Source organism: Lipophrys pholis (assembly GCF_963383615.2).
Source record: "Lipophrys pholis genome assembly, chromosome: 5".
NCBI classification, from domain to species: domain Eukaryota; kingdom Metazoa; phylum Chordata; class Actinopteri; order Blenniiformes; family Blenniidae; genus Lipophrys; species Lipophrys pholis.
In genome coordinates, this window is record NC_137628.1 from 20,227,199 (window position 1) to 20,246,389 (window position 19,191).

The window sequence follows — 19,191 nt, forward strand, 5'->3', positions numbered from 1 at the left end:
GTCCACTCTGAATTTAATCCATTATGAGTCATGTATTTTAAAACTTTTCCTCACAAGTGCAACTTCACTTCTCTCCTGCTTTCTCTTTCCTGACTGCATCACACGTTACCTCCTGATAAAGTTGTTTATGACATTAGATAAAACAAAAATATTCATCATTAATCCATAAACCTCACCTGTCCGCCTCCTTCTTCATCTGCCTCCCTACACTTGGTACCACCAGTCTCCTGATAACAGATTGTACACCATATTAAAAACATATATTGCAAGGCTTGGATAATTATGTGGAGAATCGTGTGTAAAAACTGTGTTATACTTACATTAACATTACGGAGGGGACGGTGTTGCTAAAAAGAGCAGTTAGAAAAGAGGTTGATAGATAAAACTAACAGATGGCGGTAACGCAACTTTATGGATGCAAACTGCTGTAGAAGAAGAAGAAGAAGATGAAGAATCAGAAGAAGAAGGTGTTGCTGAAATGATGTAACAAAACCATCCGTTGACTCATATATAATTGAAGTTAAAAACTTGAAAAATTATCCAATATGACCAATTGAAAACTCCAGTTAAAGATGATTTGTACTGCAGCAGATGGTTTCTTCACATCAATTTATAGCTCAACATATGCACTTATTTAGATATATTAGCTTCACTCGCTTGACTTTCCAAATAACAACCACACAACACTGTGACTAATCTCTGCCTGTTGGAAACCAGAAAAAATGTACCCGTCGGTACTCATTGACCAAGCTTTTTTTTATGTTTAGATGCTCATTTACCCAAGGAAGTGACTCACTGCCCTCACTGTTTGTCTTCAAAATGAATGTCAAAATAATACATTTTTCTGTGGTATATTCTTTTGGGTGGGACTTGTCCACCTCCTTTCCCGCTGGTTCCTATGCCAGAGGTTGTATCCATCTAACCTTGCTCAATAATCCTCTTGATGGCTGCCATATCTTTCTTTATGTTTTCTGTCAGCCACAAGAGACTGCCACAATTCCTTTAAAAATTATGAAACATGTGAAAACAAAACATTTGAAGTAACTTGTAATTGCTCTTGTTGAATTAGTTTTGTTTAGCTTCCTTTAAAGGTGTTAAAGGCAAACACCCTCACACGTTGAATGATACAATCGACAACAAATGCCAGTGGTGGATTGTATTACTATGTTCCCAGCTTTCACCTAATCTTATTGAACCCAGGTTGGCAGACTGATGTGCATACAAGCATGTGGACAAGTGAGAAAAACATCACTGTTATCAGGTATTTTCATCTTATCAGCAAACACAGCTCTTATCAGAGACATGAGTCCTACACAAGAGTCATAACAGCATTTATTATTTTGGATTTATAAGAAGTCTGTGAGCAACAGCAACCACTAATATTAAATACCCATTTTGTTTTGTTATAGATTAAACTATCAGACATATCTGAAAAATGGTTGGATCATACAAGAAGCTGTGTTTCTGTCTTTTCTTCTTTGTCTGCAGTGAATCATGTTCTCATAATAAGTTTCCGAGATAAGCTTGGTGCCCTTTCAGACCTCTCAAAAACAGTCACTGTGATTCTGCCAAAAGACTTGGGAAAATTTCGTCGATCTGGCCCGAGTCACAGAGTTTTCATGGCATGGCTGTAAAAAGCATCACCAGCTGGCACGTTTGAAAACACATCAGAGAACTTGGGTCGCTGCAGACACTGGCACATGGGGAGAGACTTTGAATTTTGTTTGCATAATATACTGTCGATACATGTGGAAGACATTAAAGACTTATTTTGTTTGTGCATGTACAAGGCAAAATAGATAATGTTGTTTTAGATTTCAATACAATATGTAAAGATGTCAAGTTTATGTGAGGAACACAGTTATAGGATAAACATCGATAAAATGCTCCAGAAAATTGTGTTTGAAACTGTAACATAAAATTTGTGCGTTCAGAATTGATCCGAAGCACATAGTGTGTCTCAGAATGACCACCATGCCCACGCAGATTGAAAATTTCATAGCAGAGGTGAAACATGGAAAAATGCTTCGCGTGAGCCTCAGTTCATTCATCTTCCAGGCCTGCATCGTCCAAGCTCCCATCACAGGGAACCAGAGCCAATCCCAGTTGACAACTTGTGAAAGACAGGGTACACTCTGGAGTGGGCTCCCATCCGTCACAGGGCCAACACAGAGACACACAATCACTCATTCCCAAAGCCAGAGTAACCAGAAAATAACACAGAGGGATCATTCCAAACTCCTCAACAGAAAGTCCCTGAGTCTGGAATCGAACCATGGTTTTCTCACTGTGACGTGAGAGTTTGACATCTAGTGGTATAAATAATAAAAAAAATTAAAAACAACTGTGAAAAATGTGTCCCTTTCCCCTTCCATCCAGATGTAATGTGTGGATGTTTTCGATCACACTATCATTTCTAGACCTGAGAACAATCAACCGCTTTACAATAGTTCAGAAATCACACTAGTGTAGGTACAATAATTGCTGTCATTTGGAGGGGAAATATGCAGTTAAATAAATATAAATATATGTAATTTAAGGTTTTGCTGGATGAAAACAGAAGATAAGTAGATGGATAGGTAGAATAGGTAGAACTACCTATTAAATGTGTTTTAGCTGCAGTTAAATAGTAAGTCCTGAACATTTGATCCCATACTAGTACAATATATACAATATACCAATTTAAATTTAACTTCTTGAGTTAGTGTGAAGAAATCAAAAATGGTTGCTTATCTGAGCCCATCTATATGAAACCTTCATTCATTTGATGTCTCGCTGAGCCAGCTGAAAAGAGTTAAAGGAATTCATGTAGGACAGAAGTAATGCATGGATATATATTGACATCTTGATATGACAGACAGTGGGTCTGATTTGGGCAATATTCCCATAACAGGAACAAACTTGTCAAACTGTTGACAGTTCTGCTTTAAAGTCAAGGCTTGGATGGAAGCATTTGCTCTTTGAGGTTGCACTTGATAATTAATGAAGGAGACTCTTCTGTTCATGGTTGGGTCACCGGAGTCTGGACCAAAAGACAGGCAGACAGACAGATACACAGATTCATTCATAATTCATTAAACACAGGTAAATGAGCAGACAGAAAGGTCCAGAATGATATGTCTGACGGCCGTGTGTTTCTTTTTTTTTTTTTTATCTTTTTCCTCCATTGTATACTAGATGAAGGAAGACACTTGACCTTGCATGTGTTTTCGGTTTGGCTATTTCCTATCATCCCTCCCTCCTCCGTGGTCCCTGGGGCGAGGTCTGGGCCCATGCACCTCCACTTAAAATGACCCTCCACCTACCAGCCCCCCTCCACTGCCCACCATCACCCTGCCTGAAAGGTTTTTTGTGGACTTGTGTGCTAGTGTGTGTGTGTGTGTGTGTGTGTGTGTGTGTGTGTGTGTGTGTGTGTGTGTGTGTGTGTGTGTGTGTGTGTGTGTGTGTGTGTGTGTGTGTGTGTGTGTGTGTGTGTGTTCAAAGTCAAGTGGCTCATTGTGAGCAGCATTAATGATAATCCTTGGTAGTGCTCCTGTGCTGCATAAGCCCCTCGAGCTGCTTTTTACCTTTTACCTCCAGAACAACACACATCCCACTGAGCCCCGTCTTACCCAAAGACCGGCCCAGATGCACAGAAGACAGACAGCTCAGACAGAGGGGGAGCATGATGAGGGTCAGCTGAAACCAGTTGAACTAAGCAGAAGTTATGAAAGACTTGTTCAAATCGGCAGCAGCTTGGTGTCTCCCCGCACAGCAGTACAGCTCTCCCGGTCTCTGCATGCACATCCACACACACACTCCAGCTCAAATTATACACTTCTTTCCATACCTTTCTGACCTTCCTTCCTCTTTTCTATTTGCCTTTGCCACATATACCTCCACTTCTGTAGTTTATCGCTGTAATCCAGAGGACAGCTTCAATAGCTTTTAGGTCATATCTGTCTGACGAGCCAGAACGCATTGGCAGACCTTTATAGAGGAATGGAGAGAAATCTCTATCACAAATAAACTTTACCGTGTCATACAGCGACCACCATCTCTCGCTTAAAGCCAGGAATTCTAAACAGATGTCTTTATGCATTCGCTTGCTCAACAGCGAGTGCAGCTGAACGTTTGGACATGGGACGCTGAAGTGAGGGTTCACACTGGATTCTGCAGGGACCTGAGTGCTGCATCACTGTAATGATCACAATGGCCATGCTCCAACCATAATACTAATCCCCAAGACTCTACCTCATGCACGAACGCATGTGTAACATGCACTCACACACAAGCGCAACCCCCCCCCCCCCCCCCCCCCCCCACCCACCCACCCAAAAAAAAGAAAAATACCCGTGTAATCATTTCCATACTTATATCCTTTGAATCCCCTTCCCTTCCCCCTTTCATGCATTCATTAAAAAAAAGCAATGCCAAGACTTTCAAAGCAGGTTATTGAAATTGTTTTTGGAAATCATATTTTAAGTGTTGGAGTGGTGGGCATCTGCAACATGTCAGGGATTATAGCAAAGGCTGCTGCCAAAAACACAGAGACGCGGGACTCCTGAGTAAAAATTATTATTATTTTTTTTTTCTAAAGCTTTTAATTCATTCATTAAATATAATAGTGCATATATCTGAATCAGGTAAAGATCATTCTCAATCCATCAGATCCATCAGACTACACAAAGCCTGAGCATTTAGGGATAAGGCCTTGTTTCTCTAATACAACATAAGCTCCTCTGGTGTTTATACTCCACATGCCACTGAAAAAGAATCTGTATCAGAATTAAGGAAACAGTCATGTGCTTGAATCTGCTAAAACTTAGGAGTCCACGCCTTCGCCTACAATGCTGTCAACTCAGCAAGATGCCTTGAATTCAGAACGGGATGAAACAATCAGAGAAGCCATGTGAAGCATGCGTCACACTCAGTTCTGTGGCACACAGGGCACGAGAAGCAGACATGCCGCTTTAATTGCGAGTGTGAACAATAAAACCACACTAATACCAGCGAAACCTTGTTTATATTAACATGGTGAGGTGTTTTTATGGCATGTGAAGAACTGGTTCTAATCATCTTTCTTTTTTCTTTTTTTCACATTTATACTCATGAAGTGCACCTGCAAATTTAAATGAGTTGAAACCCTCATAGCAAACAACATCCACACTGCCCTCTTCAGGAAAAAACGAGAAACAAAGACGGAAAAAAGGTTTAAATTGGTTTTGTGGCGTCCTTCCTCAGTTTGTCCTGTGTGTGTGTGGGTCTTACTCATGCGCTCCTGTTTCATCTCACAATCCAGAAACATGCATCTGAGGCTAATTGCTGAATTTATATTGCTGGTATGTGTTACTATGTCTCTGTATTGGACTGGCAACCTCTTCAGGGTGTTGCCAGTCAGCTGGGATGGGCTCCAGCTCCCCATGAGCCTGAGTTAGAAGGACCAGATGGATGGATGCTGGAAAAGAGGAATGAACTACACTCTGTAAAAAAAAAAAAGTTCAGTCCTCATTTCTCCTTGGTCATTTTGAGGAGATTCTTTATTCTTGGGGGTAATGACTTGTCCTGGAGCAGTTATGTTTATTTCCTGGTAATCCGACAGTGTGGGTTATTTCTGGTTGTAGCGTTCCGACTTGTTGAGGCGCTGAAACAGAGAGAAATTTAAATGTGTAGCTACTGTGCTCCTCCTCTGAACTTCATAACAAGATCCAGGTGTGCTCCTTCGTGGTGCTTCTCTCAGACTTTCACACAGACGCACACACACACACCTCTGAGTGGCTGTAGCTGCAGTTTGGACTGTTGGGTGTTGCAGTAAGGAGATATAGTGATAACTGAGGTGTTAAAAGTTCCTCTGGGCCGCTACAGTGGCAGCAGAGGGACCATCACCTTGGTGCTAAGCTGCTGCTCATTTCCCAATCACTCAATGCATCTGCCATCACGCTGAAGGTGGACTGTACCGTTACTCACACGTGTGCAGAGGAACCCACGTTAATACGTAAACTCCTGTGTGCAGAAACCCAAAGTGCACATACCCACTTCACTGTGTTGACCCTGCGCATAATCATCCCTGTCCCCGAGGCACGGGGGCTGCATGCTGTTGGTCACGCTCCGGCCCAGAAATACCGGTTACCAGACTGCTGGCTTTTATCACCATCTCCACGGCAACAACACCCTAAGTCACCGTGACAACAAATTCCACCTGGGCTTGTGACACTTGCTGCCTCCCGCAAGCTCAAAATTCAATCACATCTGCCCGTCTGCCCTACACGGCCCTCTTTATAGCTCACTGTCATATGTTCTGCATTCAACCTCTGTCCCTCACTTTATCACCTTCAAACTCTTCATTCGCCCTCTGCTCTCTCTCTCAGTTGTTCTCATGTAGTTTCAGGGTTCCACATTATTGGACTGAATAGCAAGATTCAGCTTCCAGCAGACTGAGGCACAACAGAGCAGAGTCCTGCAAAAGTAGTATGTCACTGAGTTTTGCAATCAATTAAAACATTTGCATAAACGAACGCAACAGTACTGAGCCTGCGGTCATTCTAGATCAGATACTGTATGTGAAACGTGCAGACCACAAGTTGAAATCAGCCACTTTCCAACCAGGCAAAATGTTTAAAGACAACTATTAACTTAATTTTTTCAATTAAACGAGCGGCTTAGCAAACAGTAGCAAACAAGACATCACAACTTAGATATAGAACTGAAACTGAAGCAGCGGTACCATCAAACCTAAGTTGTGAAAACGTGCTGATGTCTGCAGAAAGAGTGTGCTTTAAGAGGAGATAACTTCAACCTGTGGAGGAAAAAATACAACAGCGAACAAGATTTCAGATCCCTCTGCAGATCTGGAAATTTTACGGGCAAATTATTCAAATCAAATTCAAAGCCACTCATGTTAAAACACTGTTTTGTGACATTTCACAGATTTTTCACCAGTAGACGTCACTAAAAACGGTATACAGTTGAAATTGCTTTTATAAGTCTTTACACATTTTAACTTGCTCAGGTTATGTAAAAAAGATATTTCACCAGCTCTATGCAGAATTTTTTTTAATAATGTGACAGTACCTCTTTACATTATATCATTGCCATTGACCTGGACCACTTGAACTCAATTTAGGATGTGTATGTGGCCCCTGAACTAAAACCAGTTTGTCACTTCTGCTCCAGATAATCCCGGGTTTTTTTATTCTCTTTTGAAAATTTTTCATGTGTAGACTTGATCAAATGATCAGTTTTCTTAAAGCAATAAGGACGACTGTGTGATCAGGTAGATTCGGATGTACTTCAGATTGGGCCAATAATTGTGACGTTCTATCAAATACTCTGCTTCCATCTAGTGGCTGATATGAGGAGGAGGTGGTGGTGGAGGTGGTGGTCCTCACACCGACGACCTGGAGGTCTGGTAAACAGCCTGAGGTAATAGTCAAAACTGATTTTATTGTTTATTTCCTTAAAACGTAAGTACTAAAACAGACAGTAATAAGATTGCTCGTGTATTGTTTTATTGCCTAGCCCGATTTTAATTCTTGACTGACTATAACTAATTAGATGTATAAACAATACCACTGCACAATCATACATAGTTATTTAAACATATTGTACATATGTATAATAAATGCACACCAAGCTGCAGTATGTTAAAGTCTCCACGTTTTAAGATTTCTTTAATCACAGAAAACACAAAATTAAATTAAATTAAAATAAAATAAAATAAAATAAACAGGGTGTGACAATTCACTGCTTCAGACAAAGTACAAATAGAAAGCAAACTATGTCCACCCTGCATTGGACACATTTAAATAAGAATAGATATATTTTCCATTGCATAGTGAATTTAAAATGTTTATTCCCATAAAGATAATGGTTTCTTTCTCATCAGACTGTTTGGAATAGTATGTTGTTAATTGTGTAATCGCTACATTTTTTTAAATTAAAAAAATGTTTCTTATATCTTCTCTAAATAAAAACTGGCAACTAAGTTTTATGGTGACATTTCTGTTCAATACTATTTAAAATGAAGTTTTCTTTATAAAATCATAGGCAAAAAATTTTGAAAATATTATTTGAATTCTTAAAAGATGAATGACAGGGTGAACAAAAGCTTTAAATGGCTTTAATAGATGCTTTTATTGAACCATTTAAAACCCATCTGCATTTAAAATGAAGGTTTATTGAAACATTTTCCTTTGTTCTCCAGACAAATGTAAACATTTTTTACAAATGAATACTGAAAAACTCAAATAAAATACTGAAATATTAAAAAAATTCAAAGCAGTGGCCGTAAAAATCATCCTTCTTCCTTTTGCACAGAAAGGAAATGTGTCTGTACTTCATCTGGGCGGCTGTCAAACTGAAGGCTTGATGGATTCTCATAATGCCTTCAATCACTGCTATACGTTATTATATATGGACACTTTTATCAGTCTCTTATTTTGATTAGTTTTTTGTGTATTATCAAATCATCCTCATCCTCATTGTCATCATCATGATCATCATCATCAAAAAGCCTGCAGATACTGATTCCAACAAAAAATGTCCCCAACGCCAACATTGCGTTTCTATTTTACTGGATTGTGTATGTTCTATAAAAATATGTATTACTTATATTGTATTTATTCTGTGTGTTCTATTCTGTGTGAAGCAATGTTACAAGTAAATTTCCTCAGGAATAAATGAAGTATGTCTATTTTAATTTTAATTTTAATTTGTACTGTTGTATGTTGAACATCTCGAATTATAGATACAATTTTGGAAAAATGAATTTTAAAAAAGAGCGACTTTTGCGCATCTCTGTGGTAGAGTAGCTCTTCTATGGTGAGCTGTGGCTTGACTTCTTCTAGTGGTGAGCCGCGGTACGACTCCTATGTGGCGAGCTGACGAGTGACTCCCTCTCGAGGTGCGCTGCGGTACTACAGCTTTGCAGCAAGCACTTTTGCTCGGCCGCTTCCTGCTGTTGAGACAGAGGGTGAGAGAGGCAGAAAGAGAGAGGGAGAGAGAGGGGGGGGACGGATCGAGAATGGCGGCCGTGCAGTGCATCAAATGCACGGCAGAAAGAAGAGGGTTTCGGCGGGAACTTGATTCTTGGCGACACAAACTGATACACTGCATTGGTATGATTCTTGTGCAAATTAATTTTGAGGTTTAAAATGAGCGTCGGGCAGAGATTTTAACCGACTGTTGAGGGCTCGCTGCCCCGACCTGTGTGCTAATGCTAAGCTAACTAGCACCTTTAGCGGTGAAGTTAAGCTGTCAGGCTAATATTTACCAGCTGGCGAGCCGCTTTACTTGGCTCGGTTTCTTTGTCCTTCTCAGGTCGCCAACCGGCCGTAGGTCTTCGCTCTACTGGATATTTTACTACCGCCTTGTAGACTCCTTAATCGTACCATTATGTCAAATCGAATAATTAGTCGTTGGTACTCAATATTGTCTTGAATTATTAGACATAGCTGCCATATGAGCTAAGCTAAGGCTATGCTAGTCGTTCATTATCGCTGTTATTTGGGGGATGGGGTCGTTGCTCCGACAAGGCAGCTAATATCATAGCGACATGAGTCAATTTTCTTATTTCGGCGGTGTCAGGCGGCCGTTTGCTCTATTTGAGCAGTTATTGTCTCACTAAGCCGGTGATGTTCTCTGAAGGCTAGCCCAGTTTGAGTTAGAAGGATTCTTTTGTTTCTCAAGCTGAATCAGAGACCCCAGAAGCCAAATCTACATGTCAACAAAGGTTTATTCACACAGCTTTCAACGGAAGCGTGTGCGTCGTTTATCAGGCGGTCAAGACACTGAGATGTCAAGCTTCCTCGAGTTGTTCACATTCTTTGTTTTTATTGAGCAAATCTTGACGCATTGAAGGAAAACATATCATCGAGTCCAGTACACCCAGCGCCTCATATCACAGCTGACAGATTGCGTCTGTCTGTTTTGTCTTGCAGGCTTTGAAAGCATTCTGGAGGGAATCTATGGCCCACTGCTACTCCGAGACCTCAATTTATTTGCCGGTGGGTTGTTTTCTATTTTCAGCACGTGAAAACTCCTGATCATGGTGGTTGATCTTAATAAAACGGCGTCTTTATTTTTGACTAGAACTGCTTGTCATGACTCGCATGTGACTTTGAATCCATATGCAATGTGTTGTTTTACAATAATACTGTATGTACATATTTATTTCCTTTTCCACTTAAAGCTACTCAACCAGATCCACATGGGGGGGAATAAAAAATTGAACACTGAGTTTTAGTTCTTTATGTACATCTCTAATACGTTGTCAATACCTTGCTGAAGAAAATTTGTCATTACACTCGTATAAACATGTATTGCCAGTATTTAAATTTCGCACAACATCCCCAGGTTTTCTGACATCTGGTGGTCATGGTCATGGTCATCTTGCGGCCTGAAGATTCCTGAAGCATTGTGTAAAGAGATCCTGTTTATACACTTAATCTCACGAGATCTCGATTTGCACTGGAAAAACGATAAACGATCAGTTTCACAACATTTAGAACTATGCTCCTGGCTTGAATACTCTTTCTTTGAGAAAGTTATCTTTCATATCCCGGAAACCCATCCGCGCAGGTTTCCGAAGATGACATCAGTCAGCGAAACATAAACACAGCTTGATGGCTACAAATTTTAGTTTAATTGTAGACATGTCAACTTTGGTGTGATCGGTTTAGAAAATGCGGGTTTAAAATTTGTGGAAATGAGCGGTAATGGTCTTGTTTTTGTGTATTGGTTTATTCTCTGTGCAGAAGTGATACCTTTTATGGGAAGTGTATTTTAAAGATTTTTTTTTTCTTTTAGAATATCTTTAAATAACAAAGAATATGTGTTATGATATGATATCCTTTGGTGAAATGAAGACATTGTTAACCCAACGAACGAGAACATGACGTACAAAACCTTCGTAAATGTGTGTATTTACCAGGAGGAAAAGTTACACCACAGGAATTAGCGCTTTTTTATTTTCTCCGTTTCATCAAACTCTTAACGCGTAGGTGAACTTATGTCATCTTATTTGTTTCTTATATCAGTGTAAATGTTTTTTGATCATTAGCCATGATTTGTTTAGAAGGTAGAATTGTCCAAATCTGATAATATGTTGACAAAAAGCTGCAAACTGTCCGTGACTCCTCTCTCAACCCGATCTGTCGTAGATACATTTATACATGATTTATCCATTATTTACTCCATTTTGTCAAACACGAGGAGATCTTATAGCCTTTACTTCGTGACCAGTTCTTTTTTTAATGAGTGTCAACAGCAGCAATATGATGGATCTTCAATTGAGTCATCATAAATGCATATGCATATGGACTTCACAGTGAGGTTTCCTGTTTGTGAGAAATCTAATGTGAAATAGATTTAATAGCACAACACTTATTAAAGCAATCTCTTTTAGTTTTCTGATTATGAATGGAATCTGCTTCTACCTTCATGACTGATGGCAAAATAACTTCTATTATTAGACAATATTTCCCACAAACACTCGTGTCAGAAAGACAAAAAAGCTGATGACGTGATGGTGTGTCGATCCCAGAAGGGTCATAATCGTTTATTAAAACACTAGTGATAGAATTAAATATTTTCCACAACATTATAAAAAAAAATGTAATCTCACATTCAGTCATCAGTACTGTATTTTAAGTGTATTAGAGAGGTTTTTCGATCAGATTTAGAGATTCCATACCCAATGACTGTGACAGGGCTAAATATCATTGATTGTTTGTTATATTTTCCTCCATTCTCAGTTCACAAGTGTTCGATAGGGCTGAGGAGTCTGAACTAGGAATGCACGACATTGGATATGTGCCGATATTTTAAAATCACAATCACTTTTCCACGGGACCCGTCAGTTTCCCACTTCCCATTCATTGTCTGTGTAACATGGTGTTTCGAGTTGCGTCGTCCCGGAGCTGCCCTCAGCTCATTTGCATAATGTTTAATCCAACCAACTTGTGCATGGCACACAGGTTCCTAGGGCAGTGTGTAGAGAGGCGCTGCACACTGATGTGTCCTGTACAATAGTGTTGCGGTTGAAAGCAAGCCTCTTTTCAGGTTCGGTGCAGTTCCATGCGAGAAAAAGCGCTCGTGGATACGTTGACGTCTTTTTTGTTTGTTTGTTTGTTTGGGGTTTTTTTTTCACTCTGATGGCCTAGCTTCACCCCCCCCCCCCCCAAAAAAAATAAAAACGGCTTATGACCATTGGCGTTTCATGCCGATGTTTCTTTTTTTAGTGTTTATTGGCAGATTCCGATAACAAGTGCTGTGTTTTGTTATTAAGTCGAGTACAAAATAACCATCATTTTCACTCCTGTTTTTATTTTTTGGGGGAAATACACATTCTCTTCTATACATTGAGGAAACTCATTCTTTGCCTCGCAGCCCTTCTCTCCCAGTTGTCCTGCTGTTTAAGTCAGTTAGTATCATGATTTCTCAGGCCTCTGGCACTTCCTGGGGATCAACAGCCAAAACATACAGCTTGGTTTCGCTCCCTGGGATCTCGGTGCACTCAGCAGTACCATCTGGAGTTTGAGTAGGGCTGGAATACAATCAGATCACGTGTGATTCAGACCTGGCAGCCATGATGACTTGCTCAGTAAAATTGTTAACGTTTATTTAATTGCCCCTGATGTAATCACTTTTAAATATATCAGTTATTGATGGCAGCTCCATTGCCACACCACGGTCTTGTTGTTGGCTTTGCAGCATTGGTTAAAACGGTCTTGTGCCATCTCTAATCTAGTTTTCCCAGTGGGGAGAAATTATTTTAAAGAACTGATTAGGTCAGAATAGATCAAATATTGTAGTAGCCTTCACTTTTATATTTGTAGTTTTCATATTTTTGGGAGATTCTGGACTGCTTCAGTATGTAGCATACCTTGAAAACAGAATAAAAGTGTGATATGCCCTCTTAGTATAAAAGTAGTGTGAAGATGGGAGTTTGACAGCCACCCCAGCCTTTTGTATCGCCACCCCAAAGTGAAAAGTGTCATTTGTTTCATGATTCCTGCTTGTGTTGTGTCTCCTAGACTGTGAACCCGAAGAAGTGGATGACTGGTCTCCAGATGGAAGCTGTTCTCAATGTTCGTTCTGCCATCTTTCCCTGGACAAACTCGGCGTAAGAACTGTAGTCAAAACATTCTAGAAATAACTCCCTTCCTCGTCAAGGTTATTTGTATCCCTTGGCAACCCTGCAGAGGAATGCCTTTATTTAACATGCAGTATGTACTTGATGAAAGACATTATTGTAATATGTATATATTAGAATGAAAAAAGGGTAACTTTGTCTCTGTTTCATGTAGGATCAAGTCCCTGCAGCCTCGCCGCCCCTCTCCTCCCCCTCTGAATACTCCCCTTGTCAGGCTTCAACTACCATTGAGAGCCTATCAGCACACAGGTTCCTCCAAGCTGTGTTTCACAAGAAAGGTGAGTCGGGTGTATCTGTGATGTGTAAACTATAACTTGTAGCACAGTCCTCCTGCTGCGGGAACACACCTGTTAGCCTTCCTCTTGTAGTTATTCAGTTACTGTCTGAATGGCTGATTCAGCAATAAAGCTGTGAATCAGTGCAGTGAAAACGGACACTAGTACTGTGTGTGCTGGGTTTATCTGCCTGGAAAAACCCTGTGGGTTTTTTTTTTTTCTCTGCGTGTGTCAAGGTTTGAGACACTCCCTTTCTGATACTGCTTCTTCTAAATGTGATCCGTTCATGCCGAGCGTCCTCTCAATAACCATGACCTTACTGGTAAGATCATATGAAAAGACAAGTCCACACAGATAAATGAGGATTTGCTCTGACAAAAGGAGCCAGAAGGGCCTCAAAAGGTCTTTAGAATTCTTACATTTTGTTCTTCCCAGTATCAGGTCCGAAACTGTACGCAGTACTTGTAGTACTCAATCTGATCTGTCAGCAACATCGCCGGTACGCAAATGCACACGAGCGATGTCAGTGGTTGAGAGATTCTTGAATATTGATGACAATGAAAAATGTAAGGCTAACTATGACCTATGATCTGCCCAAACATAAAGAGAAGAGGCGAAAGGTAGGTCGCACAATACCGGCAACTTAATCACCAGTGACCTTTAAGCCAGCAGAGTTCGCCCAATGTCACTCATTTCTGCTGCTAGTTGATCAGGAGGATTTTACTCAGTCAGTAATCAGCAAGTAGCTAAAGGTTAGTATTCGTACTCGTCCTTAAAAAGAAGGTGTCGGTGCATTTTTAATTTGAACAGTTATGCACTTCAGTAAGGTTGTCCTTGATGATTCCATTTAAATCAAGTCAAGTCTAATTTTTCTATATCGCATCAGTTTGTTACAGTTTTGCAAAGTTGGTAACGGAATATGTTAATGTGAATGAATACAATTCTTTGCAATGTCATAGGTGCCTCTTTTTTTTCTATTCTTTGTTAGGTTGAGTGAATTTTGTTCTTTTAGTTTTGTTGTCTTATTTGAAAAATCAAAAATTGTTGTGGTGCAACATGACGAGAGAAATGTCCAACACTAGATGTTATGGCTGTGCAATATTAAGTGAGCATGTCATATATGATACTGTTGATTACAATTATGTTAGGTTTTTCTAATATTTAAAATTCTGGAATTCAGTCAGCCCTTTGCGATTTGTATATTAGCTTGTCGGTATCTTAATAACAACTCATGACCCAGTGTCGTCCTCGATTTTGGAATAGCATTGTTGGATTATTGTTGCTGCGGGAAAGACAAAGAAATTCACACTACTGAGATGCTCAGATGGTTAAAGCCATTAATCAGATAAGACACAAAATTTGCTTTCTGGTATATAAGAGGTAGAAATTGAACTGTCTTAAGCGGCTTGTCCACAGTGTGGTTGCAGCGCGTCTAATGGGGTCTTTCCACCAGCACGTACTCAGCCTGCCTCGCCTTGGTTTTCAGGCTCTTCCATTACGTGTTATTACCCAATACCAGGTACTTTCGTAATACCTCTTGACCGAAGTTCCAAGTGAGCTGAGGCGTGTAGACAGTGTGACGACAGCCGGCCGCTGATATGCCGGGGCATGACACAAGGAGATGAGTCTCATACAACAATAATAATAATAATACATTGGTTTTATATAGCGCTTTACTGGACACTCAGAGATGTTTTACATTTCATTATTCATTCACTCCATATTCGATGCCGGAAAACTACGTATGTAGCCACAGGTGCCCTGGGGCAGACTGACGGATGCAAGGCTGCCATTTTGCGCCATCGGCCCCTCAGACCGCCACCAACCACTCACTCTCAAACTGCATTCACCCAGGCAGTTTGGGGTTCAGTGTCTTGCCCAAGGACACTTCGGCATGTGGGCAGGCAGAGATGGGAATTGAACCTGCAACCTTCCATTTTGGAGACAACCGCTCTACCACCCTATTCGCACCAAAAACACTCAAGGTGTTTCTTTTTCTGTTGGCCGACCAGAAGATTCAGCTAGTGCTCGATGGAGCGACCCACCGTGTGTAACGACCACCTGTGTTTCGGATTAACCGGTTTCCTTGTTAACTGGTGATCAGCTTCCTTGAGTGTCCCTGGTCATAGCACATGTTAAAAATCCGACCGAAATACATAGCTGTCCTGGCAAACGCTGTTTAACCGCATTTCCATCAAAGTTTAAAGTATTTTACTGTTTGTCTTATTTTACCATCAGTTGCTACTAACAGCTGGTGGCAAAGGTCAGGTCACCAGTTAACAGGGGAACCAGTTAAACCGAAACACCGGTCACATCAAATCACATCTTTGACAATAAAGCATGATCGGAACGATCCATATTTTGTAATATTAATAATAGGAGCTAACCTCCAACTCTGGGTTGTAACTCCACCCATCCGAATGCATGCGCCCTCTGCAGCATGAGATACAGATTCTATTGGGGGTATTTACTCTGTACTACTGGGAAAAGCTCTGACGACTCCGCCCATGCCGTGGTAGACTTGTTTTGTTATGGAAAACAACTTAAACTGAGGCAAGGCGAGTAGTGATAGAACTGTCATGGAAAAACGCCATGAGATGTGCCTCCCAGCTGATAATGTTCTGTTCTCCCCTTTGCATTTGTCACATGACATGGTGGCCAGTTGATGGATTAGTGGATTATGAGCTGCAGTATGGCGGTTTTCTGGCCACAACAGGAATTTGTGTGTAACTTGCCCTTGGCGTATAGGCCATGCTAACATATTGTACACTTGTAATGAAATTGGCCCAGGGTCCATGGCTCACCCTTCTGTCCTGGTACAGCTGATGAAACAGCTGGTGCATTGCCAAAACACTCTTGGCAGAGCTCGTCCTCCGGACATGTCAATCCAGGAGTGCAACTTTGTCGACATAAATAGACTTCTAACAATGACTGTGGCTCACAAGGTGTTCTTGGAAAAAAAAGTCTTGTTGAAGTTCATGTCAGTTCATCTCTCGTGAGGTATATCTTCATCTAAACAGCGTTATTAGTTACCTACTACAAATCGCAGTAACCATGTTTAAAACAAGGTGGGAGTATTCCTGTTTTACTACATTTTGTGATATCAATACGAGGTCTCTAACATATTTTTTTTCTGTTGATATATTTTGTCTCTGTGCCGGTCAGGTATCCTATAATGTTCTTTTTTCTTATGCTGTGTTGTGTTACAAATGTATGCAGCCTGTGTAACGTCCCTCTGCATTATTGCTTTTCTTAGATGTGCCCTCGAGCTGCGACTCCAACATTCCTCTGATTGCTCAGGAGCTGATGAAGAAGATGATCCATCAGTTTGCGCTGGAGTATGCATCCGAGTGCCTGCTCCAAAGCAGTGCAAACGGAGTTACAAGGACCTCCTCTCCAATGTCAGAAGCCTCTGACGCCCCTCTGGACCTCACCGTGAGCCGAGCACATGAAGGGAAGGAAAGTGAACCTGAACCAGGTCGGGAAGATTTAACTAGATCAGTAACTACAATTTCTCCACTCTCTAAACCAAGATCGTTAATCGTCAATTTTTGTTTGTTTTCTTGTAACAGATGGCGTGCTTGACCTTTCTAACCGAAACTCTGCCTGCTCAACAACTTCATCATCATCATCATCATCGTCATCATCTAATCTCAAAGCCTCGGGGTAAGTGTCCCGATTGTTTTATCACATTTGCATTTGGACAAAATGTTTGGAAAGAACAAAACTGTCATCTTCATCAGGTAAAAATTGTACTTGTTCTAAATGGTGGTCTCCAAGTTAATGATATTCAAACACAATTTGGGTAGCGTATGGCAAAGCTTTCTGTCCTACTTCTGTAATTTTTATCAGTATAGCTTTTTAAGTCAGCTACATCCCGTTTCGAACTACTTTGGATGAGGAGATTGTCATTCATCTCAGGAAGCTAAGTTGTGTTTGATGTTGTGGTACTATGGGGTTGACTCTTTTATCTCTTGAGCGGTAACGTCACAGCAATGGCCGTATCATGACATTTGCCCACAGCTCAGGATTGTACAAAGGAGAACATTGCAGTACCTCACAACGTTTTTACCTCCTTTCTTTTTTTCTTTTTTTCTTTTTTCCTTTTCAAACTTATCCACTTACGATGAGTTTGATTATTCGACCGTCAAGCATGTAGGACTTTCACTGGATATCACAAAACTACAGGTGTTTGTGAGCGCCAAAGTAACCCCAGCCATTCACAGACTGTCCCACCTGGACGTGAAGGGGCTTCGCCACACACAATGTGTGTGCGCGAGAGACACACAGCAGCAGTGCGAAACAGACTGAGAGCACACAGACATGAAACAAACAGTCGCAGTGATGTTACCAACACAAGGCATAAAGGAGTGGACCCCTCGTTCTGCATTCCCCCCTCACCCCTAATGCCAAACACAAACCCCCTCCATCACCTCCATCCTGACCCTGCTGTTTGGTCCTCCCATCCCTAGGAGGCAGCGTAGGCAGAAGGAGTACACTGAGAGGAGCTGGGAGCTGTCTGAGGGGTTGCTGTCCAAGGCTTTGAAGGATATACGTTCAGGGAGGCTGCAGGAGCAGCGGGCCGCGTTGCTTTATGGAATACCTCTTCCAACCCTGAGGCAAGGTCTGGACGGCTGGCCTGAGGGGAGGCTGGGGATACTGCATCACCTCACATCCAGAAGCAGGGATTTCAGGGATGAAGTTACCTCATACAGCTTGATGTCCTCCATGTTAGGCGGTGAAGCCCGTCTTGTTCTGCAGAAAGTGGCGGCGTGGGCGGAGGGGGCAGAGGTTGGAGGAGCTGCAGAGGAGAACGGAGACTACGTATTTCCTTCATCTGCTCTAAGCGTCTATCAGCCCGGCGGTCCGCAGAAGACCCTTCCTCGCTCTTTCCCCCAGCTCAGGGATGCTCTTCAGCCCCCAACAAGTCCCACCCCGAGTTTGGAGCCACCCACAACCTTGCGTATTCCTCAGGTCCGCTCCATGTCTGACCACAGCAGGTCAGTCTCAGCTGAGAGCTGCAGCTTAGCTGAAAACCTGCATCAACGTACCTCATCAAGCGAGGGTGCTGCCAGTTCATCAACAGCAACTGCCAGACCTTCATGTCTCTTCAAACTCAGACCTCCACTCTTGGCACAAAGCTGTTCGGGCAGTGCCAGCCAGTCACCTCATCGCCTAGGACCGCGTGGGTCCTCACTGGACGAGTCAGAAGACGGGACAGGATGCCGAGATAAAGACAAGCAACCAAGAAAGAAGCGTGGGAGATACCGCCAGTACGACCATGAGCTGTTGGAAGAGGCCATCACCATGGTAATGGGTGGCCGCATGAGCGTGTCAAAGGCCCAGGGGGTGTATGGGATCCCACATAGCACACTGGAATACAAAGTTAAAGAGCGTACAGGAACACTGAAGAACCCCCCCAAGAAGAAACTGGCCAACCTTTGTTCGTCCAGTTCCAACTCGTCCAGTTCTGGTACCACGGCCAGTTCTAACTCAGGAAGTCTGACCTCGACTGCCGATGCAAAGAGGTTCTAGACCACAGAACGCCTCGAGAACTCCTCAACACTTGAACACTACACAACACCTCTTACAAACTCCATGTTGTCTGAAGACACTTGTTAAAACACAACACATGCCTTTACAAAATACACAGATATTAATATTCAGGTCTTTTAGCTAAATGTCTGTAATGTGACAGTCACACTTTAAGCTGGATTTCTCCAGCTTTGTCCCGAGTTCATGTGAAGGAGCTCTGGAGTACTGTTTTTGTTCCTTTTTATTGCA

The 19,191-nt window shown here is 41.6% G+C and overlaps 1 protein-coding gene across 1 annotated transcript; it reads left to right on the plus strand.

Moving 5' to 3' along the window:
- The first annotated feature begins 8,951 nt into the window (after nt 1-8,951).
- lcorl (ligand dependent nuclear receptor corepressor-like) lies at nt 8,952-19,052 on the plus strand. The gene is made up of 7 exons (XM_080463288.1): nt 8,952-9,095; nt 9,918-9,983; nt 13,014-13,102; nt 13,287-13,410; nt 16,664-16,885; nt 16,980-17,073; nt 17,880-19,052. Exons 1-7 carry the CDS (start codon nt 9,002-9,004, stop codon nt 18,940-18,942), a joined length of 1,752 nt encoding a protein of 583 aa, XP_080319414.1. The 5' UTR covers nt 8,952-9,001; the 3' UTR covers nt 18,943-19,052.
- Nucleotides 19,053-19,191: the final 139 nt, after the last annotated feature.

Coding starts and splice junctions, on each gene's coding strand:
- lcorl (XM_080463288.1), top strand. CDS start 9,002: ATGGCGGCCGTGCAGTGCATCAAATGCACGGCAGAAAGAAGAGGGTTT. Junction 13,103..13,286: donor TTTCCCTGGACAAACTCGGC/GTAAGAACTGTA, acceptor TGTTTCATGTAG/GATCAAGTCCCTGCAGCCTC. Junction 13,411..16,663: donor AGCTGTGTTTCACAAGAAAG/GTGAGTCGGGTG, acceptor TGCTTTTCTTAG/ATGTGCCCTCGAGCTGCGAC.